Below are 25786 nucleotides of genomic sequence, written 5' to 3'. Positions count from 1 at the left end.
TGGAGGCCAGTGGAGGGATTGGCAGAGGGGGGTGGCGGAAACGGAGCGGTTGGAAAGGTGAATGAGTCTGGCAGCCGTATTCAGGATGGACTGAAGCGGGGATAGCCAGCGGCGAGGCAGGCCAGTGAGGAGGGAGTTGCAGTAGTCGAGTCGTGATATGATGAGGGAGTGGATGAGCTGTTTAGTGGTTTCTGGAGTTAGGAACATGCGGATTTTGGCGATGTTGCGGAGGTGGAGTCTGCACGAGTTTGTTAAAGAGTGGACTTGGGGCTGGAAGGATAGGTTGGAGTCCAAAATGACACCAAGTACTCTGGCCTGCGGGGCGGGTTTGATGGTGGCGTTGTTGGACATGATGGAGAAGTCAATGGGGGGTGGTGTCCGGGCTGGAGGGAAGACAAGAAACTCGGTTTTGGAGAGGTTCAATTTAAGGAAGTGGAGCGACATCCAGTCTGATATGTCGCTCAACAGGTGTGTGATTCGGGCGGAGACCGAGGGGGTGAGGTGGGGGGTTGAGAGATAGATTTGTGTGTCGTCGGCATAGAGGTGGTAGTTGAAGCCGTGAGAGTGTATGAGTTGGCCAAGGGAGGAGGTGTAGATGGAGAAGAGAAGGGGCCCGAGGACAGAGCCTTGAGGGACCCCAACAGAGAGGGGGAGTGAGAGGGAGGTGGTGGCATTATAGGTAACGCTGAAAGAGCGTTGTGACAGGTAGGATGAGAGCCAGGAGAGAGCAGAATCTCTGAGGCCGAGGGAGTGTAGTTTTTTGAGGAGGAGGGGGTGGTCGACTGTGTCGAAGGCCGCAGAGAGGTCAAGGAGTAGGAGCACTGAATAGTGGCCATTATCTTTGGCGGTTAGCAGGTCGTTGGAGAGTTTGAGTAAGGCAGTTTCGGTGGAGTGTAGGGGACGGAAGCCGGACTGTAGGGGACAGAGAGGTTGTTGTCGTTGAGGTGAGAGCATAGGCGGGTGTAGACGAGGCGCTCGAGGAGTTTAGATGTGAATGGGAGCAGGGAGATGGGTCTGAGGTTGTTCGGGTCATTGGGGTCCAGGGAGGGCTTTTTAAGTATGGGGGTGATGTGTGCATGTTTCAGAGGGGAAGGGAAAGTGCCGGAGGAGAGGGAGAGATTGAAGATGTGGGTGAGGGAGCGTAGGATGGAGGGGGAGGGAGGTTGTAGGAGTTGTGAGGGGATAGGGTCGAGGGGGCAGGTGGTGAGGCGGGCATCAGAGAGGATCTTGGAGACTTCTTCGATGGTAGTAAGGTCAAAGGTGCGGAGTGTTGGGGGAGCTTCAGTATGAGGAATGTAGGGTGGGGTGGAAGAGGAGGTCAGAGCAGTGGTGGGGCCGTGGGAGAGGGGTGATGAGGGGGTAGCTGAGTGAGGGGGAAGGGGGTTGGAGGGAGTTTGAGCAGTGATGAAGTCCCTGCGGGTTATGTCGAGGGGGAGGGGGGATGAGGGGGTAGCTGTGTGAGAGGGGACGGGTTGAGAGGGTGTGTGAGTTGCCGCGATGTCCTTGCGAATTGTGTCAATCTTGTTTTTGAAGTGATTGGCAATCTCAAGGGCGGTGAGTGAGGTGCTGGGTGGAGGTGGGGGTGGAGAGAGTAGAGAGTTGAAGGTGGAGAAGAGTCGGCGAGGATTGGAGGAGAGGGCCTTGATGAGGGTCAGGAAGTAGGCTTGTTTGGCTGCATGGAGGGAGGAGGTGTAGGTGTGGAAGGCAGATTTGTAGCGGGTGAAGGCTTGTTGGGATTTGGTTTTGCGCCATAGTCGCTCCAGGGCACGACGGTGTCGTTTGAGGGTTTTGGTGTGATCAGTCTGCCAGGGCTGGAGCGGTCGGGGTCTGATGTTGCGTGTGGTTAAAGGCGCTAGTGAGTCAAGGGCTGTTGACAGCGCGTTGTTGTAGGCGGTCATAGCCAAGTCGGGGCAGGACAGGGGGAGGATGCTGTCATGGAGTTGATCAGCTGCAGAGTGGAGGGGGCAGGGTTAAGGTTGAGGAGGTTACGGCTGGTAGAAGTGTGACATTTGGAGGGGTAGGCGTTGGAGGACGAGGAGATAGAGAAGGTGATCAGGTTGTGGTCAGAGAGAGGGAAGGGGGTGTTAGTGAGGTTGTGGGGAGCGCAGCGGTTGGAGAAGACAAGATCAAGGATATTACCGTCGGAGTGGGTGGTGGATGTATGCACTGTGCAAGTGCAAAGGAGGAGGTTAAGTGGAGGAGACGGGATGTGTCCGGGTTGTCGAGGTTGACAGGGATGTTGAAATCCCCAAGGATGATGGTGGGTAGCTCAGAGGAGAGGAAGAAGGGTAGCCAGGAGGAGAAGTCATCCAGGAAGCGGGGTATGGATCCAGGAGGCCGGTATATCACAGCAATCTTTAGGGGGGTTGGGGAGAATAGACGGACGCAGTGGGCCTCGAAGGAGGAGAAGGATAGGGAGGGGGGGTTTGGGAGGACTCGGAAGGTGCTCTGCGGTGAGAGGAGCAGACCAACCCCACCACCTTTACGACCATTAGGCCTGGATGAGTGGGTCCAGGTGAGACCTCCGTAGGATAGTGCAGCAGGGGAGGTAGAGTCAGTGGGCTGGATCCAGGTTTCTGTAATCGCCAGGAGGTTGAGGGAGCGGGAAACAAAGAGGTCGTGGATGGCGGTAAGCTTGTTGCACACCGATTGGGCGTTCAGGAGTGCACATGAAAACGGGGGGGAGATTTTAGGGAGCAGGGGGACAGATACTAAGTTGCGGGGGTTGCGGCAGGACGTGGAGGCGGGAGGGTTTTGTGCGGGTGAGGGAGGTGGTGGAGGGCCAGGATTCGGGGAGATGTCCCCCGCGGTTATGAGGAGGAGAAGGGTGAGAAAGGTGGCATGGGAGCGGGATGTGCAGGAGCGTGAGAAACTACTAGTGGAGGTGTTGGGGTCAGTGGGAGAGGAGTAATAGGAGGAGGTGGTGGGTGCCGTAGAGGGGTGAGGGAAGCAGTGAGGACACAATATACAAATGTTTGGGAGGGGCAGAGAGATATAGTGAATGGATTTTGGGAACAGAGGAGAGGAAAATGAGAAGGAGGAGTAGAAGAGGCATTTTGAGGAGGTGATGAAAGCAATAGTAGGGAGATGATAGCAATGAGGGGGAGATGTACAAGTTTTGGGGTGGAGCAGAGGGGTAAAGAAATGAGATTTGGGAACAGAGGATAGTAATATGAAGAGGAGAAGAGGGGAGTATTATATAAAAGGTACACTGAGTGGGACTCAGGTATGTAAAAGATATTTCCCGGGGTGATTCCTTGCAGTCTGTCCATATATAGTACATTATAGTACATGCTGTTGTATCCCCAACACATACATGGCTCACCCGTCTGTCCGTCATACATGGCTCACCCGTCTGTCCATCATACATGGCTCACCCGTCTCTCCGTCATACATGGCTCACCCGTCTCTCCGTCATACATGGCTCACCCGTCTCTCCGTCATACATGGCTCACCCGTCTCTCCGTCATACATGGCTCACCCGTCTCTCCGTCATACATGACTCACCCGTCTCTGTCATACATGACTCACCCGTCTCTGTCATACATGACTCACCGGAGGCAATAATGTGATCACATGACCTGACCCCCCCCCCCCGTACTAACCCCTGATCACATGACCTGTCCGTAAGCACCTTTGACGCCCTACAGGAACTAATGATTAAGGACCAGTTCCTACAGACATGTCCTTCTGAGGTCCGGCAGTTTGTACTGGACCGAGATCCCAAGACAGGGGATCAAGCAGCAGAAATAGCTGACTCCTATGCGGCTAACAGGATAACTGTCAACCGGAGTACTACTTCACCCAGCTGGAAAGGAGGAGAAGCAAGTGGACCCTCTTCTCAGAACATCCAGAAGACCAAGGCATCCAGACCTTCAGGAGCCGCCCCAACAACTGTGGATACCCGGAGATGTTTTTGTGCCACCAGATAGGTCATCTTAGTGTATCCTGCCCTGAGAAAAAGAAGGCTGCCCCACAACCTACCAGGACAACCGGCCCGGAGTCTACTGTTTTGTGTGTTTCCAGGTATGCCGGAGGGCTCGCCGATAACCTGCAGCCTGTCACTGTGGGTGGCAGAGTTACTACCGGCCTGAGGGACAGCGGAGCGGAGGTGACTTTAGTGCGCCCAGAACTGGTGAGCCCTGAGGATCTTCTCCCTGGTAAGACCATGACTGTAAGGGGGGTTGGGGGCATCAACCCAACTGTCCCCACGGCCTGTGTTTATCTAGACTGGGGAGCTGGGAGAGGAATGAGAGAAGTGGGTGTAACAGATGCCATTCCCACTAGAGTATTATTGGGTACTGACCTGGGATGGTTGGTAGCCCATTATGAGCCATATCAAGCCCCCCTAGAACCTACCTCACCACCTGAGGCCCTGGACTCCTGTAAAAGACTGATTGAAGACTCCATGAACACTGGGAATTCTGGGTAGGGTCAGGGGGTGAAGGACTGTGTACCAGGGCCTGGCTCTAGTGGCTGTCTGGGGTCAAGGCCTGGAGAAGAGTTTAAAGTCACAGAGGACTCTGCAACTGACAATGTGTTATGTGATGCCAAATGTAATGACATGTGCAAGGCAGACCTTCCCTCTGCTGCAGTGGTGACTCGGGGTGCCCTCCAGGTGGCCCCGGACCAGTCATTGCCCACTGCTACAGAGGAACTGTCTGTGGAAGGGCCCAAACTAGCTGAGTTGGACCCTTGTGAACCTGGCCCAAAGGGCCTAAGGTCTCCTCAGACTGGTATCCACCTGTCCCCTGTGGCAGATAGCTCTAGGTCCCCTGAAGCTGTACAAATTGATGGCAGCCCAGAGGATCTCAGGGGTCTGGCTGAAGGACCACCAGCAGTGAATGGCAGGATGGGGTTGCATGGGCAAAAGGAAGTTGGTTGTGTACCCCTATGTAAAGAAACAGAACTTTCTGAAGTTCGCGGGAAAAAGGCACATTGTGTTTCAGTAAGTCCTGGTATAGACCAGTGTTGTGTGCCTCTATCTCCTTGTGGGATGAATTTTTCTGTTGTCTGCTCCCCTGACACCACAGATACCAGTCATGCCATTTTGGATCCTGGGCTGTGGAGCACAGAGGAGGGACCACAGGGTGAGGGTTTAAGTCTGACTCTACCCCCTCAGTAGCTGGGGCTGACGGCACAGAGTTTCCAGAGGCTGTTCCATTTGATTCCAGCCCAGAGGAACTCAGGTGTGCCGACAGACGCTCTGCTGAGGACGGGGTAGAAGGGTGTGACGCGGGTCAGAGGACAACCCCTAGCGTGTGACGTGGGTCAGAGGACAACCCCTAGCGTGTGACGTGGGTCAGAGGACAACCCCTGGTGTGTGACGTGGGTCAGAGGACAACCCCTAGCGTGTGACGTGGGTCAGAGGACAACCCGTAGCGTGTGACGTGGGTCGGAGGACAACCCCTAGCGTGTGACGTGGGTCGGAGGACAACCCCTAGCGTGTGACATGGGTCGGAGGACAACCCCTGGTGTGTGACGTGGGTCGGAGGACAACCCCTGGTGTGTGACGTGGGTCAGAGGACAACCCCTAGTGAGATCCTTTCTCCTGTAACCTTCCCCTCTGTCACCAGTCGCGGGTGCTGCCAGTGCAGACTCATTTCTGTGTGTTGCAGAGGGAAGTCTGCAGGATGTTGGGGCAAATTCAGCCCAATCAGTGTCTTCCACCTCAGCAGCTGCAGCTGACATCACTGAGCCCTTCCAGGCTGATAGGTTTGAGGTTGGCCCGGAGGAGCTCAGGGGTGGTGCTGACAGATGTTCTGCTGAGGAGGACAGAGTAGAAGGGTGTGGCCCGGGTCAGAGGATGACCCCGGGTGGAGTAAAGTCTTCTGTGGATTTATCCTTTGTCCCCACAGCTATGAGGATCATGATTGAGGACTCATTGCTGTGCACAGCAAAGGGAGGATCACAGGATGATGGGGGAACACTGACCCCCTTTGAATCTGCTTTCTCAGAGGCTGGAGCTGACAACACTGTATTCTCGCAGGCTGATAGGTTCAATGTCAGCCCGGAGGAGCTCAGGGGTTGTGCTGACCGGTCTCTGTCTGAAGGAGAAAGAGCAGAAGTGTGGGAGACAGGTCCAAGGGTGGAGGTTCTGGTATCCAAGCCATGGAACCAGGTCCAGATCACCCAGGAACAACCTTATACCAGGCTCAGGCATCTGGGTGTTGCAGCTGATAGAGAACCACCAGATGACCCTGGCCAGTGGCTGGAAATGATGACAGCCCACAATGATAGGTTTGCATGTACCCTTCCAGTAGTTAGTCAGTGGCCAGTGAATTAAATGGATCCGCGGGGGGATCTGCTGGCCAGTGGTGACCCAAACCCTTTAGGATCAGTCAGAGAGCTATACAGAAGCCCTCTCCCATCGGCAGGGGGGCAAGCTGAGCTGTCAACGGGGTCAAGCTTTAGTTGGGAGAACTTCCCCACCCCAACCTAGGGAACCTTCCTGGCAGACGCGTTAGCCGAACCGTTTAGGCTCAGCTATGCGTCGTCTGGAAGAGGGGAAATGTGACATAAATGTACAGATTTGAGTATCTGAAATGTGATCAGTAGCAATATGTAATCGTAAATTTAGTTCATTCCTTGTCATTAAAGAAATATTCAGTCATAGGTACTCAGACAGACGGTCACCTATTAGTATCTGAAGGGACCTAGCTTCCTCAGGCTGGAGGTGACACCTGGGTGCTAATAAGATTTTGTCACCTATATGTAATCAGACTTTGCCATCTTCCTGAAGTTTAAAAGAGGAACGCAGACGTTTCGGCTTCATGACAGCAGGGGGGCTGTGATCTGTCTAGAGAACTCGGAAAGTATATACATACATCAAAAAAGTATGTTTCATCTCTCATAAAAGCTAAAATATTAGTTGCAGAGAGATGAAAATACTTCCTTCTGATTGGGCACTCTGTGGGCTACATCTGCATGTAAAAACTGTATTTGTGACCTATGTAGAATGCCAGGAAAATGCAGGAAATGGTTATGTGGTGCTGGAGTGTGATAGCGGAACAGTGATTGGTACTGTTGTGATCGGACTGATGCGCTGGTGTCGGAAATTCAATCCCCGACTTGGTGATTCAAACTGTTCTTGGTCCAATTGACTTTGGCCATTTCAGCACCCAGAACAGCCTGTGGGCGGGTACAGGAACACCCCCCAGGGTCAATTGGCCAAGGACTAATGTCCCGCCTATGTCCATATTCCCATAAATTGAGGAGCCCGAGATATGGACATTGTAATTCGTATGGAGCCGGTTCGATCGACTAACAGATTACGGACTTTTCTGGCTTGCTCCAGTCGCAGGATAGATCTCGGTAAAAGTTTTATTTCTGTTTTATTCCCTTTTATTTTATAGTGAATTTGTGTGTCTTCTTGTATTTGTTGTATTTCTGTAACTTTTTATACTTTGTACATATTTTATGCTCCACCCACTTTCGGGATATTAAATCTTAAAAGTAATTAGTGACTTCTGTGTATTTAAGCTCGGGCTCATATCTTCGGAGAGATTGGATTGGAGAGATTAGATTGTATTGTATTTTAGTGCCTTTATACGCTCGGTCAAGCTCATTGCCAATCTGTATTCCATTGCACTGTGTGTGGGCAGGTTGCGTGCGGATTGTAAAGGTAACAGATCTGCCAGACGGAGATCTGTGTGTGTGTGGTGTCCCAGCATACCGTTCTGCGGATAAACTGTTGGGTGGTGGCAGGCTACCTTTCGTGGTGTGTCTGGTGTGGGGGAGGGGTGTGGACAGTAGAAGGGTGATAACACCGGGGTTCAAGCTGTAGGTAGCTGGAGGGACTTTAGAAGGGTGTGATTGCCAAGCTGCTCCTCAACCCTAATTAGTGCACCAGATTGTATGTAAGATTTGTATCTGCCAGTGTGTGGTCGACCAGCTGGATTGGAGTCTCCCTCCGGTGGTGGGCAGAGGTAGTGCGGGCTGAGGACGGGTATCACGGCTGATCTTATATACGGTTTTCTATATTCAAAGTTAAGTCCCCTTTATTCCCTCTTACCCCAAGTCACCGCCACACGTGCGCCTCGGTTAGCTAGTCGCTGTGGGCGTGGTGTGTGGGTGAACTCTTGACAACTATCCTATGATCACATGACCTGCCCCCCTGTACTATCCTCTGATCACATGACCTGCCTCCCTCCCCCACCTGTACTATCCTCTGATCACATGACCTGCCTCCCTCCCCCACCTGTACTATCCTCTGATCACATGACCTGCCCCCCCACCTGTACTATCCTCTGATCACATGACCTGCCTCCCTCCCGTACTATCCTCTGATCACATGATCTGCCCCCTCACCTGTACTATCCTCTGATCACATGACCTGCCCCCCCACCTGTACTATCTTCTGATCACATGACCTGACCCCTCTGGAAGTACACTCCGTATTGATCATACATGACTCCCACAGCTCCATCACCATCCTTCATGTACAGAGTGGCCGGCGCCATTGCTGGGTGACCCCTGATGAAGTGTGCTGAGACTTCATCTTATCTATTATTCTGCAAATTACCGGAAAGGAGGTGAAGACTGGGACTGACCAATAGGAAGAGACCTGTATACCCCTCTATATATAATGTGGCCCCACATCAGCCTCTGTCAGACATCGCAGCACCGATAGTCCACCTTCATCCTAATGAACTTTACATACACTGCATGGAACCATCAGTATTGATTATTTCCAATATATCTTCTATATCAGCAGTGTAATGTATATGCAGGTGATGGTATGCAGACAAGGGGGCGTATATACAGGAGATGAAGGTGTGTACAGGAGGGTCTCGGTGGGTGGAGATGAAGTTGTGTACAGGAGGGTCCCGGTGGGTGAAGATGAAGGTGAGTCCCGGTGGGTGGAGATAAAGGTGTGTACAGGTGAGTCCTGGTGGGTGGAGATGAAGGTGTGTACAGGTGAGTCCTGGTGGGTGGAGATGAAGGTGAGTCCCGGTGGGTGGAGATGAAGGTGTGTACAGGTGAGTCCCGGTGAATGGAGATGAAGGTGTGTACAGGTGAGTCCTGGTGGTTGGAGATGAAGGTGAGTCCCGGTGGGTGGAGATGAAGGTGTGTACAGGTGAGTCCCGGTGGGTGTAGATGAAGGTGTGTACAGGTGAGTCCCGGTGGGTAGGGAAGAAGGTGAGTCCTGGTGGGTGGAGATGAAGGTGTGTACAGGTGAGTCCCAGTGAATGGAGATGAAGGTGTGTACAGGTGAGTCCCGGTGAATAGAGATGAAGGTGTGTACAGGTGAGTCCCGGTGGGTGTAGATGAAGGTGTGTACAGGTGAGTCCCGGTGGGTGTAGATGAAGGTGTGTACAGGTGAGTCCCGGTGGGTGGAGATGAAGGTGAGTCCCGGTGGGTGGAGATGAAGGTGTGTACAGGTGAGTCCTGGTGGGTGGAGATGAAGGTGTGTACAGGTGAGTCCTGGTGGGTGGAGATGAAAGTGTGTACAGGTGAGTCCTGGTGGGTGGAGATGAAGGTGTGTACAGGTGAGTCCTGGTGGGTGGAGATGAAGGTGTGTACAGGTGAGTCCCGGTGAATAGAGATGAAGGTGTGTACAGGTGAGTCCCGGTGGGTGGAGATGAAGGTGTGTACAGGTGAGTCCCGGTGGGTGGAGATGAAGATGTGAGTCCCGGTGGGTGTAGATGAAGGTGTGTACAGGTGAGTCCTGGTGGGTGGAGATGAAGATGTGAGCCCCGGTGGGTGTAGATGAAGGCGTGTACAGGTGATTCCCGGTGGGTGGAGATGAAGGTGTGTACAGGTGAGTCCCGGTGGGTGGAGATGAAGGTGTGTACAGGTGAGTCCCGGTGAATAGAGATGAAGGTGTGTACAGGTGAGTCCCGGTGAATAGAGATGAAGGTGTGTACAGGTGAGTCCCGGTGGGTGGAGATGAAGGTGTGTACAGGTGAGTCCCGGTGAATAGAGATGAAGGTGTGTACAGGTGAGTCCCGGTGGGTGGAGATGAAGGTGTGTACAGGTGAGTCCCGGTGGGTGGAGATGAAGGTGTGTACAGGTGAGTCCCGGTGGGTGGAGATGAAGGTGTGTACAGGTGAGTCCCGGTGAATAGAGATGAAGGTGTGTACAGGTGAGTCCCGGTGGGTGGAGATGTCGGTGTGTACAGGTGAGTCCCGGTGGGTGTAGATGAAGGTGTGTACAGGTGAGTCCCGGTGAATGGAGATGAAGGTGTGTCCCGGTATTGTATGCCTCGGACTGGATTGTAAGATTCGGTTAGTCATTAACAGTCTCAGATTTTATTCTGGTGAATTATTAACCCTCGCTAATCCCTGGACGGTGCACTCGGTGACGGCTCCCTCTCAGCACAGTAATAATAGTAGGAATAATATTTTGCTGATTCTTATCAATGGCCAGCGGCCAGCAGAGGAAATATTTGTTCCCTGGGTTGGTATATTTACCACCCCTCGCCCTGTATCATCCATTTCCTCCATGACTACTGCACAATGGTCCCCCTGAGCGGACATGACCCTGGTACTCCCTGTATGGCCCATCACCCCCATCATCCTCACACCTCTCACATCCTCAGTCAGGGCTATTCCAAGTCTAATATCGGTTGTAGTCACATTCATGGAATCTCTACTGAAAAAATCATTCATCGCTTTAAACCCAACTTGCTGGAGCCAGAGCAGCTTGACTGAGGGACCATCGTTTCAGACTGTATCTTATATATTGGACCTGGGTGGTGTGTGGACATCTCAGCCTATCTTCATTTCAGCAAAGCATTTCATACAGTTCCTCATGCTATGTGATGGCTCAAGTCTTGGATTTCCAGTTGTGTGAGAGAAGATTGACGACTACCACATGCCCAGGAGCCACCATGGACGGCCAAGGAGACACCATGGACGGCCAAGGAGACACCATGGACGGCCAAGGGGACACCATGGACGGCCAAGGAGACACCATGGACGGCCAAGGAGACACCATGGACGGCCCAGGAGCCAACATGGACGGCCCAGGAGCCACCATGGACGGCCAATGAGACATCATGGACAGCCCAGGAGCCAACATGGATGATCCAGGGGTGCAGAGAGCAAAACAGCCAAGCAGGCTCTAGAAAGTTCTGGATGTCCCTGGAATTTCTGGAAAGAAGAACGGATCCGCCAGGCAGTGATGGCTGTAATCCCAGAAAACATGTGTTCGGGTTGGATTTGAAAGTGGACCAGGAAAACTCCCACACCCAGTACCGGGACAGGTTCATCTAGGGTCCAGGGCGAAGATACCAAACAGCACCCCTCTCCCCTCAAAATGTATGAGCATTATGTGTCAGCAAAAATCCTCGCACCCTCCAAAAAAAAATGTAAGCACTAATCTTCCACTTACCCAAAGCATAAATTCCCTTTGCAAGCTAAAATCCCCCCAAAATAATCCCCCTCTTCAGGTAAAAATCCCCCCTCAGCTCAAATCCCCTCCCTCCCCAACTCCCCCTTCCTAGTACAATTCCTCTACCTCTCAAAATTTCCCCTTCTAGCACAAATCCTACCTACTCCACTAATAACACTGAACCCTAGAGTACTCCACTAATACTGAACCTTATGGTACCCCACTAATAACACTGAGCCTTGGGGTACCCCACTAATACTGAACCTTGGGGTACCCCACTAATAACACTGAGCCTTGGGGTACTCCACTAATACTGAACCTTGGGGTACCCCACTAATAACACTGAGCCTTGGGGTACTCCAGTAATACTGAGCTTTGGGGTACCCCACTAATAACACTAAACCCTGGAGTACTCCACTAATACTGAGCCTTGGGGTACACCACTAATAACACTGAGCCTTGGGGTACACCACTAATAACACTGAGCCTTGGGGTACTCCACTAATACTGAACCTTGGGGTACACCACTAATACTGAACCTTGGGGTACTCCACTAATACTGAACCTTGGGGTACCCCACTAATAACACTGAGCCTTGGGGTACTCCACTAATACTGAACCTTGGGGTACCCCACTAATAACACTGAACCCTGGAGTACTCCACTAATACTGAGCCTTGGGGTACACCACTAATACTGAACCTTGGGGTACACCACTGACAACACTGAACCGTGGGGTACACCACTGACAACACTGAACCGTGGGGTACACCACTAATCACACTGACCCTTGGGGTACCCCACTAATCACACTGACCCTTGGGGTACTCCACTAATCACACTAACCCTTGGGGTACCCCACTAATTACACTGATCCTTGGGGCACATCACTAATAACACTGAACCTTGGGGTACCCCACTAATCACACTGACCCTTGGGGTACCCCACTAATCACACTGACCCTTGGGGTACTCCACTAATCACACTAACCCTTGGGGTACCCCACTAATTACACTGATCCTTGGGGCACATCACTAATAACACTGAACCTTGGGGTACCCCACTAATAACACTGATCCTTGGGGTACTCCACTAATAACACTGAACCTTGGGGTCCCTCACTAATAACACTGAACCTTGGGGTACACCACTAATCACACTGAATCTTGGGGTACTCCACTAATAACACCGAACCTTGGGGTACACCACTAATAACACTGAACCTTGGGGTACCCCACTAATCACATTCTATGTTGGAGTTGTTGATGCCGGATCTAGCAGAGACGTGGAGGAAAATGTTGGGACTGTTTGTTCTGCTTCTGTCACAGAAACAGGACTGGAGGAGGGTGGTTCTCTAGGCCAGCTTGGCGGGATCTGGTGACGAATCAGGGACCTTCTAACACGGGATTCTTTATTGACGTGTGCGGTGGTTTGTAAAAAGGCTATATACATGTTTTCTAAGTGTCAATCCTCCAAAAAGAGCCACTCACCGTAGCAGCAACATGAAGATTTATTTAGACGGCCACGGATGGGACATACAAAGTCCATCGGGTGCAGGACCTGTTATGGTGAGCGGCTCTCTATGAAGGATTTACATATTTGGTGGCTCGCGGTGGAGGACAGCCCAAGGAGAGGACAGCCCAAAGAGAGGACAGCCCAAGGAGAGGACAGCCCAAGGAGAGGACAGCCCAAGGAGAGGACAGCCCAAGGAGAGGACAGCCCAAGGAGAGGACAGCCCAAGGAGAGGATTCTGAAGCAAAGGCCAAGTTTGAGGATAATATTTTTGTTCTCTGTTCTGTAGCTCCTTCCCAGGCTGAAGCCCAATTTATGGTTGTTCCTATATGGGAGCTCCAGCCAGCTTTTGGGCCTTGGGCATTCTTCTGCTCCACCCCTCTGCTATCTGCCAGTTATTCTGAGGAGAGACTAGACTACTACCTGTGTGACTGAATTAAAGGGAATTATGGTGAGCTGGAGACGAGCGCCATCATTCACATAGAATAGCTGGTAGGCCAGTCTGAGTCTCCCTGCCCCCCCGGTGTATGGAGGCGGGGCAGAGTAGAAGGGGCACCATCAGCTGACACCTCCCTCCCCATCATTCCTAGTGACGGCGCTTGTCTTGGGCAGATCTGTGACAATGGGGTGCAGACAATTCCATACTGTTCATTTTCATTAAGTTGGATGCATCAAAAGAAGTGAGACTCCATGGCAAGTGGGCCAGAGGTGTGTAGAGAAATATTTCATTTGTGTGTGAAGCCTCAACATGTAGACATAAAACCAAAACACTCACCAGTGTAGCTCCAGTGACCGTGAGGAGGACCTGCAACCAGAGAAGACACAACATCAGCAAATGGAAATGCAGCATTCTCATTGGATCTCAGGGTTACCCCTCCCCCTTTCAGTTCTGCCTCTCAGGAGGAATATGGACTGTGCTGTATACAGTGGGAAGGGTCTGAGGTTGGGGGTCCCCTCTTGCTGGGTTCTAGGGTCTGAGGTTGGGGGTCCCCTCTTGCTGGGTTCTAGGGTCTGAGGTTGGGGGTCCCCTCTTGCTGGGTTCTGGGGTCTCCGTTGACCCCCTTCTGTACTATATGGACCGTTCTCGGATCTCACCCTCACATTCGGTTCTCTAATCTTCGGATTCTCAGGAATGTGAGCGGATTAGCCGGCTTCCCTCTGGCACATATTCCTCCCTGGCAGACATTTTTAATTGGATTTTTCTCAGCTCATTAACTCTGTCATTGAGGTAGAAAGTTAAACATTGATCTGCCGAGTCACCGGCTTCTTATTTCTATCATATCCAGACCAGTTGGCCCTCTGTGTACCAGACTAACACTACTGGGGGTAATTCGCACACACGGTGACACGCATGGCTACCAGATACCTCCTGGGGCCCCCCAATTCCCTCATTACCTCATGGGGGCCATGTGCCACTCTTTTGGAAGAGGAAGTGGGAAGGGAACAAGGGTCACCTGGTGAAATCAGCCCTGACCCTTACGGCTAATATGGAAGAGGAGACTTGGTGTGGCCGATGACGGCATTAGACACGCCCACTTTCAGCAAAGGTTGAGGGTCAGGAGGAGGTGGAGAATAACCCTGAAGATAGGAGGAACGCTATGCCAAGTCTGATGGTGAAGGTGGATGGGACCTCTAAATCAGAGACGATCGTTGTGGTATCAAAAAATGGAAGGATTCACCACTGACCAGAGCCAGAGAGGATAGAGAGATAGATGGGAAACCCTTCAATCCCAATACGAGGGTGTCCCCACCATACATGGTGTATTGGAGCAGTTTGTCACCCCTATAGCTTACCGGGGGATTGTATTAGATCATGTAATAGGTGGACACCTGGAAGCTGAGGACACTAATAAGAGAAGAACCTTTTGGACAGAAAAAAAAAAATTGTGGGTCCATATTCTGAACTAATGACCCATTTTTGCAGCCTAGGGGTAGCTTTGCCAATCATTGAAGTACCAATTGAAGAAATTGGCATGGACCCAGTAGGCCCAGTTGTAGAATCTACCTGGGTGTCAGCATGTTCTGGTAACACCAGACATAGCCATTGATGTCATGAAGCCATTCCTTTGTGTAAAACATCAGCCAGAAATATTTCCAAAGACCCCCAAGATAAAGAACCCCAACCCTCCCAAAGGAGATATAAACTGACCAGCACAACTCATGGTTAAAGGCACACCAACGTACTTCAGGTGGACAGTCTGGAGGAAAGATTTAATAAGAGGGTGTTACAGAAGGTGGTGGAGGAGGATAGAAGAACTGGAATTTGAAGTATGAGAAGGACCTCAGTCATTCACGGGATCCTCAACGTTAGAGGTACTTTATGGTGGACACCCCAGAGGTTTTCTAGATGTCATGATGGAAACATCAGAGGGGAGACCACGCCTGGTGAAAATGTTATTGGAGATATTTATGTGATGCAAGAAAAAATACCGGGTGTCATGTCCCTCAACATAAAGAGCAAAAGCTGAGAAATCCCAGAGGACATCATCTCAAATATCTCTCTCCCCAGATTATACACATCTCTATCTCAGATTTCTCTATATCATTATCTGATATCCTTCATTATCTCATACCAGAAATTCTCAACCAGGTTCCATGGAATCCTGAGGTTCCTCTGGAGGTTGCTAGGGGTTCCTTGAGCAATGAGAAGTTTCTGCCTCTCAGATAAATTCCCACTGACACCATCGATTTTTACCCATCTGTGAGGGGGGAATTTTTCCCAGTGACCACAAGATTAAGGAGCATTCCTCCCACTGACCATCACACTAATGCATCTTGAGTAGAGGTTCCCTGAGACGGGAACATTATTTCCAGGGTTCCTCTGTTCAAAAGGTTGAGAAAGGCCGATCTAGATCAACATTTCATTTCCCTCTAGGTTTTAACACAAAGCTCTCTCTAGATCGTTAACTACCTAGAGAAATAGGAGATGACAACCTAGAGAGATCCAATATAATGACCTACAGAGGTAGAAGATAACGGCCTAGAGAGATCCGAGAGAACGGCCTAGAGAGATCCGAGAGAACGGCCTAGAGAGATCCGAGAGAATGGCCTAGAGAGATCCAAGAGAACGGCCTAGAGAGATCCGAGAGAACGGCCTAGAGAGATCCAAGAGAACGGCCTAGAGAGATCCGAGAGAACGGCCTAGAGAGATCCGAGAGAACGGCCTAGAGAGATCCGAGAGAACGACCTAGAGAGATCCGAGAGAACGGCCTAGAGAGATCCGAGAGAACGGCCTAGAGAGATCCGAGAGAACGGCCTAGAGAGATCCGAGAGAACGGCCTAGAGAGATCCGAGAGAACAACCTTGTGATGGGAGTGACTTTTGGGGGTCGGGGGACCTCTGTGTCAGCTCATGTTCCCCTCATTATGTTTAATTCACCCTGTGCCTGTTAAGGGGTACAGGGTGTGAATGTCCTAGTGATGTGTATTGGTCTATTCTCCTTTGTTCTCGGCCACATGGCTGTCCATTGTCCTTTGCCATGTGCTGTAGTCCTTCCCACTGATGGGGCAGGATGATGATGTGTTTCCTGTTCCTGGTTGTGTTTCCCCGCCCTCTGTATATAACTTGTTTGTGTAAAAATAAGGGAGTTGACTTCCTGTTTTAAGAAGAGTCGGGTGCTGTCTATTTCCTGAGGGATTTCAAGGGTGGGGTCCGTGGATGGTGTTCGGACAGGGAAGCTGCGGGATAACGAAATATACCCAAGTGCAGTCTGGGGTGCGGTTTGGGGTCCGGTTCACTTACAGACCTAGAGAGATCTGAGATAACGACCTAGAGAGATCCAAGAGAAGGGCCTATAGAGATCCGAGATAACGGCCTATAGAGATCCGAGATAACGGCCTATAGAGATCCGAGATAACGGCCTATAGAGATCCGAGATAACGGCCTATAGAGATCCGAGATAACGGCCTATAGAGATCCCAGATAACGGCCTAGAGAGATCCCAGATAACAGCCTAGAGAGATCCCAGATAACGACCTAAAGAGATAGAAGATAATGATCTAGATAGATATGAGATAACGACCTAGAGAGATCCAAGAGAAGGGCCTATAAAGATCCCAGATAACGGCCTATAGAGATCCGAGATAACGGCCTATAGAGATCCGAGATAACGGCCTATAGAGATCCGAGATAACGGCCTATAGAGATCCGAGATAACGGCCTATAGAGATCCGAGATAACGGCCTATAGAGATAGAAGATAATGATCTAGATAGATATGAGATAACGACCTAGAGAGATCCAAGAGAAGGGCCTATAGAGATCCCAGATAACAGCCTATAGAGATCCCAGATAACGGACTAGAGAGATCCGAGATAACGGTCTAAAGAGATAGAAGATAATGATCTAGATAGATATGAGATAACGACCTAGAGAGATCCAAGAGAAGGGCCTATAGAGATCCCAGATAACAGCCTATAGAGATCCGAGATAACGGCCTATAGAGATCCGAGATAACGGCCTAAAGAGATAGAAGATAATGATCTAGATAGATATGAGATAACAACCTAGAGAGATAGGAGATATACCATAGACCGTTATCTCTCCATAGATCGTTATCTCTCCATAGACCGTTATCTCTCCATAGACCGTTATCTCCCGTCTCTCTGTAGACCGTTATCTCCCATCTCTCTGTAGACCGTTATCTCCCGTCTCTCAACCAGAAAGGCTTAAGGGGCTGTTATGGCTAAAAGGCAGAGAAAAGTTCTCAGGAGGACATTAGAGGGCCCCAGGAAAGCATAGAAATTCTGCCAGGTAGGCATTTAAAGGGCCACAGGAAAGCATAAGAAAACCCTGCCAGCGGTTCATAGTGCCGTTAAGATCTGACAGTCTTCATCAAGCCCTAACATACGTCTCTCATCATCACCTCATCACCACATCCAATGCTCAGGCCCTGAGGAACAGGGAGGCCTTTTCCCCTGAAATGTGTATTCTTTAGTTGCTTCCCCCCACCAATAAACATTTAAAAAAGACCTCTGAGTGATATGAACTTTCATACTAGGTGCTCCTCAAGACCCACCCCAGAGTTTCCTATCTGCAGAGTGCTCTTTATGTCAAGATCAAATAGGTAGCAGCCTAGGACCAGAGCAAAGTCCACCTACACTTTATCTTCATTACGTATCAAGACACGCTCCATTGTATATTCATCAAGCCTCTCCTATTGGTCCAGCTCCATCACACACATATCAGACAGCAGGCAGGGAGGCATACTATGAGAAGTGAGACATAGGAGTCTACAAGGAAGATCAACAGCCACCGGGAAGGCATAAGAGGGCTGCCATGGCTGAAGGTATAGGAAAGCTGTCAGGAGGACATTAGAGGGCCTTGTGGAAGGAATAAGAGGGCTGCCATGGCTGAAGGTATAGGAAAGCTGTCAGGAGGACATTAGAGGGCCTTGTGGAAGGCATAAGAGGGCTGCCGTGGCCGAAGGTATAGGAAAGCTGTCAGGAGGACATTAGAGGGCCTTGTGGAAGGCATAAGAGGGCTGCCATGGCCGAAGGTATAGGAAAGCTGTCAGGAGGACATTTAGAGGGCCTTGTGGAAGGCATAAGAGGGCTGCCATGGCCGGAGGTATTGGAAAGCTGTAAGGAGGACATTAGAGGGCCTTGTGGAAGGAATAAGAGGGCTGCCATGGCCGGAGGTATAGGAAAGCTGTAAGGAGGACATTAGAGGGCCTTGTGGAAGGCATAAGAGGGCTGCCATGGCCAAAGGTATAGGAAAGCTGTCAGGAGGACATTAGAGGGCCTTGTGGAAGGCATAAGAGGGCTGCCATGGCCGAAGGTATAGGAAAGCTGTCAGGAGGACATTTAGAGGGCCTTGTGGAAGGCATAAGAGGGCTGCCATGGCCGGAGGTATTGAAAAGCTGTCAGGAGGACATTAGAGGGCCTTGTGGAAGGCATAAGAGGGCTTCCATGGCCAAAAGTATAGGAAAGCTGTAAGGACGACATTAGAGGGCCTTGTGGAAGGCATAAGAGGGCTGCCATGGCCGAAGGTATTGGAAAGCTGTCAGGAGGACATTAGAGGGCCTTGTGGAAGGCATAAGAGGGCTGCCATGGCCGAAGGTATAGGAAAGCTGTAAGGAGGACATTAGAGGACCTTGTGGAAGGCATAAGAGGGCTGCCATGGCTGGAGGTATTGGAAAGCTGTAAGGAGGATGTTTAGAGGGCCTTGTGGAAGGCATAAGAGGGCTGCCATGGCCGAAGGTATTGGAAAGCTGTAAGGAGGATGTTTAGAGGGCCTTGTGGAAGGCATAAGAGGGCTGCCATGGCCGAAGGTATACGAAAGCTGTCAGGAGGACATTAGAGGGCCTTGTGGAAGGCATAAGAGGGCTGCCATGGCTGAAGGTATAGGAAAGCTGTCAGGAGGACATTAGAGGGCCTTGTGGAAGGCATAAGAGGGCTGCCATGGCCGAAGGTATAGGAAAGCTGCAAGGAGGACATTAGAGGGCCTTGTGGAAGGCATAAGAGGGCTGCCATGGCCGAAGGTATAGGAAAGCTGTCAGGAGGACATTAGAGGGCCTTGTGGAAGGCATAAGAGGGCTGCCATGGCTGAAGGTATAGGAAATCTGTAAGGAGGACATTAGAGGGCCTTGTGGAAGGCATAAGAGGGCTGCCATGGCTGAAGGTATAGGAAAGCTGTCAGGAGGACATTAGAGGGCCTTGTGGAAGGCATAAGAGGGCTGCCGTGGCCGGAGGTATAGGAAAGCTGTCAGGAGGACATTAGAGGGCCTTGTGGAAGGCATAAGAGGGCTGCCATGGCTGAAGGTATAGGAAAGCTGTCAGGAGGACATTAGAGGGCCTTGTGGAAGGCATAAGAGGGCCCCAGGAAAGCACAAAAAGGCTGCCAGGATGTCATTAATAGGAGCCCAGGAAAGCATAAGAGTCCAGCTAGGAAGGCAAATGAAGGTCTCCAAGAAGATATAGGCAGGTTCCCAAGAATCGCAGGAGCTTCTCCAAAGAAGGGCCACCAGGAAGACATTGAGGGTCCACCAAGCTGTAGTAGCTTCACCAGGATAGCAGTATAGAGCCTCAAAGAACTCATTGGAGGGTCGTGTTCATCAAAGATGATGTCACGGCCAGAATGACACGGCTGCATTGATGGGAATAGAATTCCTCCAGAACATGACCACAGATATTGGTGTAGGTGGAGGAACCCCACAATATCTCTCTGCAGTGTCCAATGTCATATTCCTCCCTCATGGCAACAGGCCGGTCTTCTAAATGACTTTTCTGGATAGGGAATGGTGAATGAAGGGATGGATGAGGAATGGTGAATGAAGGGATGGATGGGGAATGGAGAATGAAGGGATGGATGGGGAATGGAGAATGAAGGGATGGATGGGGAATGGAGAATGAAGGGATGGATGAGGAATGGTGAATGAAGGGATGGATGGGGAATGGAGAATGAAGGGATGGATGGGGAATGGTGAATGAAGGGATGGATGGGGAATGGTGAATGAAGGGATGGATGGGGAATGGAGAATGAAGGGATGGATGGGGAATGGTGAATGAAGGGATGGATGAGGAATGGTGAATGAAGGGATGGATGGGGAATGGTGAATGAAGGGATGGATGGGGAATGGTGAATGAAGGGATGGATGAGGAATGGTGAATGAAGGGATGGATGGGGAATGGTGAATGAAGGGATGGATGGGGAATGGTGAATGAAGGGATGGATGGGGAATGGTGAATGAAGGGATGGATGGGGAATGGTGAATGAAGGGATGGATGAGGAATGGTGAATGAAGGGATGGATGAGGAATGGTGAATGAAGGGATGGATGGGGAATGGTGAATGAAGGGATGGATGGGGAATGGTGAATGAAGGGATGGATGGGGAATGGTGAATGAAGGGATGGATGAGGAATGGTGAATGAAGGGATGGATGAGGAATGGTGAATGAAGGGATGGATGGGGAATGGTGAATGAAGGGATGGATGGGGAATGGTGAATGAAGGGATGGATGGGGAATGGAGAATGAAGGGATGGATGAGGAATGGTGAATGAAGGGATGGATGGGGAATGGAGAATGAAAAGGGTGGATGAGGAGTAGCAGATGAAGGGATGGCTGGGGAATGGTGAATGAAGGAATGGATGGGGAATGGGGATGAAAATGGTGGATGAGGAGTAGCAGATGAAGGGACGACTGTGGAATGGTGAATGAAGGGATGGATGAGGAATGGGGGAGGAAGAGATGGATGAGGAATGGTGAATGAGGGGATGGCTGAGGAATGGTGAATGAAGGGATGGATGAGGAATGATGAATGAAGGGATGAAAAAGGTGGATGAGGAGTAGTAAATGAAGGGATGGATGGGGAATGGTGAATGAAGGGATGGATGGGGAACGGGGATGAGAAGGGTGGATGAGGAGTAGTAGATGAAGGGATGGCTGAGGACACAAAGACAATGTATGGGACTCCGGAGAACCATCTACTCCTCCCAGAATCCCCCATCTGCCCCTCCATCACCCTGACCTTCCTGTATGACCTTCTCCTCTCACCTCTCTCCTCTCCCTTCTCCTTTCACATCTCTCCCCTCCTCTCTCCTCCTCTCCCTTCTCCTTTCACATCTCTCCCCTCCTCTCCCCTCCCCTCTTCTCCTCTCTCTGCTTCTCTTCTCTCCTCTCCTCTCTTCTCTTCTCTCCTCTCCCCTCCTCTCTTCTCTCTCCTCTCCTCACCTCCTCTCTTCTCTCCTCTCCTCCTCTCCTCTCCCCTCTCTTCTCTCTCCTCTCTCTTCTCTCCTCTCCTCTCTTCTCTCTCCTCTCCTCACCTCCTCTCTTCTCTCCTCTCCTCCTCTCCTCTCCCCTCTCTTCTCTCTCTTCTCTCCTCTCTCTTTCCCTCTTCTCCTCTCTCTGCTCCTCCTCTCCTCTCTCCTCTCCTCTCCTCCTCTCTCCTCTCCTCCTCCTCTCTCTGCTCCTCCTCTCTCTGCTCCTCCTCTCTTCTCTCCTCCTCTCTTCTCTCCTCCTCTCCCCTCACCACTCCTCCTCTCTCCTCCTCACTTCCTCTCCTCTTCTCTCCTCTCTCCTCCCCTCCCCTCCTCTCCCACTCCTCTCCTCTCCTCCTCAACTCCTCACTTCCTCTCCTCTTCTCTCCTCTCTCCTCCCCTCCTCTCCCACTACTCTCCTCCTCTCTAATGAGGAGTGAAGTCCCAAAGGGGCAGATAATGAGGAGTGAAGATACAGAGGGGCAGATAACGAGGAGTGAAGTCCCAGAGGGGCAGATAATGAGGAGTGAAGATACAAAGGGGCAGATAATGAGGAGTGAAGTCCCAGAGGGGCAGATAGCGAGGAGTGAAGATACAAAGGGGCAGATAATGAGGAGTGAAGATACAGAGGGGCAGATAATGAGGAGTGAAGATACAAAGGGGCAGATAATGAGGAGTGAAGTCCCAGAGGGGCAGATAATGAGGAGTGAAGATACAAAGGGGCAGATAATGAGGAGTGAAGATACAAAGGGGCAGATAATGAGGAGTGAAGATACAGAGGGGCAGATAATGAGGAGTGAAGATACAAAGGGGCAGATAATGAGGAGTGAAGATACAGAGGGGCAGATAATGAGGAGTGAAGATACAGAGGGGCAGATAATGAGGAGTGAAGATACAAAGGGGCAGATAATGAGGAGTGAAGATACAGAGGGGCAGATAATGAGGAGTGAAGATACAAAGGGGCAGATAATGAGGAGTGAAGATACAGAGGGGCAGATAATGAGGAGTGAAGATACAGAGGGGCAGATAATGAGGAGTGAAGATACAAAGGGGCAGATAATGAGGAGTGAAGATACAGAGGGACAGATAATGAGGAGTGAAGATACAGAGGGGCAGATAATGAGGAGTGAAGATACAAAGGGGCAGATAATGAGGAGTGAAGTCCCAGAGGGGCAGATAGCGAGGAGTGAAGATACAAAGGGGCAGATAATGAGGAGTGAAGATACAGAGGGGCAGATAATGAGGAGTGAAGATACAAAGGGGCAGATAATGAGGAGTGAAGTCCCAGAGGGGCAGATAATGAGGAGTGAAGATACAAAGGGGCAGATAATGAGGAGTGAAGATACAAAGGGGCAGATAATGAGGAGTGAAGATACAGAGGGGCAGATAATGAGGAGTGAAGATACAAAGGGGCAGATAATGAGGAGTGAAGATACAGAGGGGCAGATAATGAGGAGTGAAGATACAGAGGGGCAGATAATGAGGAGTGAAGATACAAAGGGGCAGATAATGAGGAGTGAAGATACAGAGGGGCAGATAATGAGGAGTGAAGATACAAAGGGGCAGATAATGAGGAGTGAAGATACAGAGGGACAGATAATGAGGAGTGAAGATACAGAGGGGCAGATAGCGAGGAGTGAAGATACAGAGGGGCAGATAGCGAGGAGTGAAGATACAGAGGGGCAGATAGCGAGGAGTGAAGATACAGAGGGGCAGATAATGAGGAGTGAAGATACAGAGGGGCAGATAACGAGGAGTGAAGATACAGAGGGGCAGATAACGAGGAGTGAAGTCCCAGAGGTACATAAAATGAGGAGTGAAGATACAGAGGGACGGAAAATGAGGAGTGAGGTCCCAGAGGGGCAGATAACGAGGAGTGAAGATACAGAGGGACAGATAATGAGGGGTGAAGGGGTCACTGAGGGGCAGACAGCGAGGGGCGAAGGGGTCACTGAGGGGCAGACAGCGAGGGGCGAAGGGGTCACTGAGGGGCAGACAGCGAGTGGTGAAGGGGTCACTGAGGGGCAGACAGCGATGGGTGAAGGGGTCACTGAGGGGCAGACAGTGAGGGGCGAAGGGGTCACTGAGGGGCAGATAGCGAGGGGCGAAGGGGTCACTGAGGGGCAGACAGCGAGGGGCGAAGGGGTCACTGAGGGGCAGACAGCGAGGGGCGAAGGGGTCACTGAGGGGCAGATAGCGAGGGGCGAAGGGGTCACTGAGGGGCAGACAGCGAGGGGCGAAGGGGTCACTGAGGGGCAGACAGCGAGGGGCGAAGGGGTCACTGAGGGGCAGACAGCGAGGGGCGAAGGGGTCACTGAGGGGCAGACAGCGAGGGGCGAAGGGGTCACTGAGGGGCAGACAGCGAGGGGCGAAGGGGTCACTGAGGGGCAGACAGCGAGGGGCGAAGGGGTCACTGAGGGGCAGACAGCGAGGGGCGAAGGGGTCACTGAGGGGCAGACAGCGAGGGGCGAAGGGGTCACTGAGGGGCAGACAGCGAGGGGCGAAGGGGTCACTGAGGGGCAGACAGCGAGGGGCGAAGGGGTCACTGAGGGGCAGACAGCGAGGGGCGAAGGGGTCACTGAGGGGCAGACAGCGAGGGGCGAAGGGGTCACTGGGGGGCAGACAGCGAGGGGTGAAGGGGTCACTGAGGGGCAGACAGCGAGGGGCGAAGGGGTCACTGAGGGGCAGACAGCGAGGGGCGAAGGGGTCACTGAGGGGCAGACAGCGAGGGGCGAAGGGGTCACTGAGGGGCAGACAGCGAGGGGCGAAGGGGTCACTGAGGGGCAGACAGCGAGGGGCGAAGGGGTCACTGAGGGGCAGACAGCGAGGGGCGAAGGGGTCACTGAGGGGCAGACAGCGAGGGGCGAAGGGGTCACTGAGGGGCAGACAGCGAGGGGCGAAGGGGTCACTGAGGGGCAGACAGCGAGGGGCGAAGGGGTCACTGAGGGGCAGACAGCGAGGGGCGAAGGGGTCACTGAGGGGCAGACAGCGAGGGGCGAAGGGGTCACTGAGGGGCAGACAGCGAGGGGCGAAGGGGTCACTGAGGGGCAGACAGCGAGGGGTGAAGGGGTCACTGAGGGGCAGACAGCGAGGGGTGAAGGGGTCACTGAGGGGCAGACAGCGAGGGGCGAAGGAGTCACTGAGGGGCAGACAGCGAGGGGCGAAGGGGTCACTGAGGGGCAGACAGCGAGGGGTGAAGGGGTCACTGAGGGGCAGACAGCGAGGGGTGAAGGGGTCACTGAGGGGCAGACAGCGAGGGGCGAAGGGGTCACTGAGGGGCAGACAGCGAGGGGCGAAGGGGTCACTGAGGGGCAGACAGCGAGGGGCGAAGGGGTCACTGAGGGGCAGACAGCGAGGGGCGAAGGGGTCACTGAGGGGCAGACAGCGAGGGGTGAAGGGGTCACTGAGGGGCAGACAGCGAGGGGCGAAGGGGTCACTGAGGGTCTCTGCCCCGTCCGATATCAGGGGAATATTCGGGGTTCTTCCAGTGGTGGAGGAAGTTGGTGGAGTTTCCAGGTGTGTAGAAGAATAGAAAGGATTTGGGGGACTTACCTTGTGGGTGATCTTCATGGAGGTGTCCTTCAGGGTCATCACATGTGACCAGGGGCCCCAGGAGAGTGCCTATTAGCAGAAGGAGTTTGCGGGGCCCCATATCCCGGCAGCTGGCTGTAGGAATAGTTGGAATGGTTGAATTCCTGATCCCTCTAATCTCCCGGCCTCCTCGTCATTTCCAGAGGACGGAGAGCGGAGGAGAGCGGAGGAGAGTGGAGGAGAGTGGAGGAGAGCAGAGGAGGAGAGCGGCAGAGGCTCACCTTGGGGACAGATCCTGTGATCACCTGTCTGGGGAGCCGGCCACTGCCTTATATACACCTCCCAGGGGGCAGGCCACACCCACAGCTCCGCCCCTAACTCAACACTTCTCATCTGGGTACAAGGGCAAGACTGGCCAACATCTCACCCAGTGCAGAGGGGTCTTATTGAGGGAGTGAGGGGGTCTCATCTACTGAACAGGGGTCTTATTGAGGGAGTGAGGGGGTCTCATCTACTGAACAGGGGTCTTATTGAGGGAGTGAGGGGGTCTCATCTACTGAACAGGGGTCCTATTGAGGGAGTGAGGGGGTCTCATCTACTGAACAGGGGTCCTATTGAGGGAGTGAGGGGGTCTCATCCACTGAACAGGGGTCCTATTGAGGGAGTGAGGGGGTCTCATCCACTGAACAGGGGTCCTATTGAGGGAGTG

At 52.1% G+C, this 25786-nt stretch overlaps 1 protein-coding gene across 1 annotated transcript in view; it reads right to left on the bottom strand.

The window, feature by feature from the left end:
* Window positions 1–25383, bottom strand: part of LOC149441165 (carbonic anhydrase 9-like) — a gene marked incomplete at its 3' end in the record, with an annotated part of 46636 nt that extends 21253 nt beyond the window's left edge. Inside the window, exons 1-2 of the mRNA XM_089657672.1 lie at window positions 25099–25383; window positions 13625–13654 (exon numbers count right to left, since the gene is read on the bottom strand). Of these exons, the coding sequence (XP_089513798.1) occupies window positions 13625–13654; window positions 25099–25198 (130 nt within the window). The remainder of the gene's footprint in view (window positions 1–13624; window positions 13655–25098) is intronic.
* Between the last annotated feature and the right edge of the window lie 403 nt (window positions 25384–25786).

The sequence above is a fragment of the Staurois parvus genome, unplaced genomic scaffold (genome assembly GCF_062004578.1).
Source record: "Staurois parvus isolate SC_StPar_1 unplaced genomic scaffold, SC_StPar_1.0 ptg001019l, whole genome shotgun sequence".
Lineage (NCBI taxonomy): Eukaryota > Metazoa > Chordata > Amphibia > Anura > Ranidae > Staurois > Staurois parvus.
The sequence above is the reverse complement of the archived record's forward strand: the minus strand, read 5'-3'. Positions and strand labels throughout refer to the sequence as shown.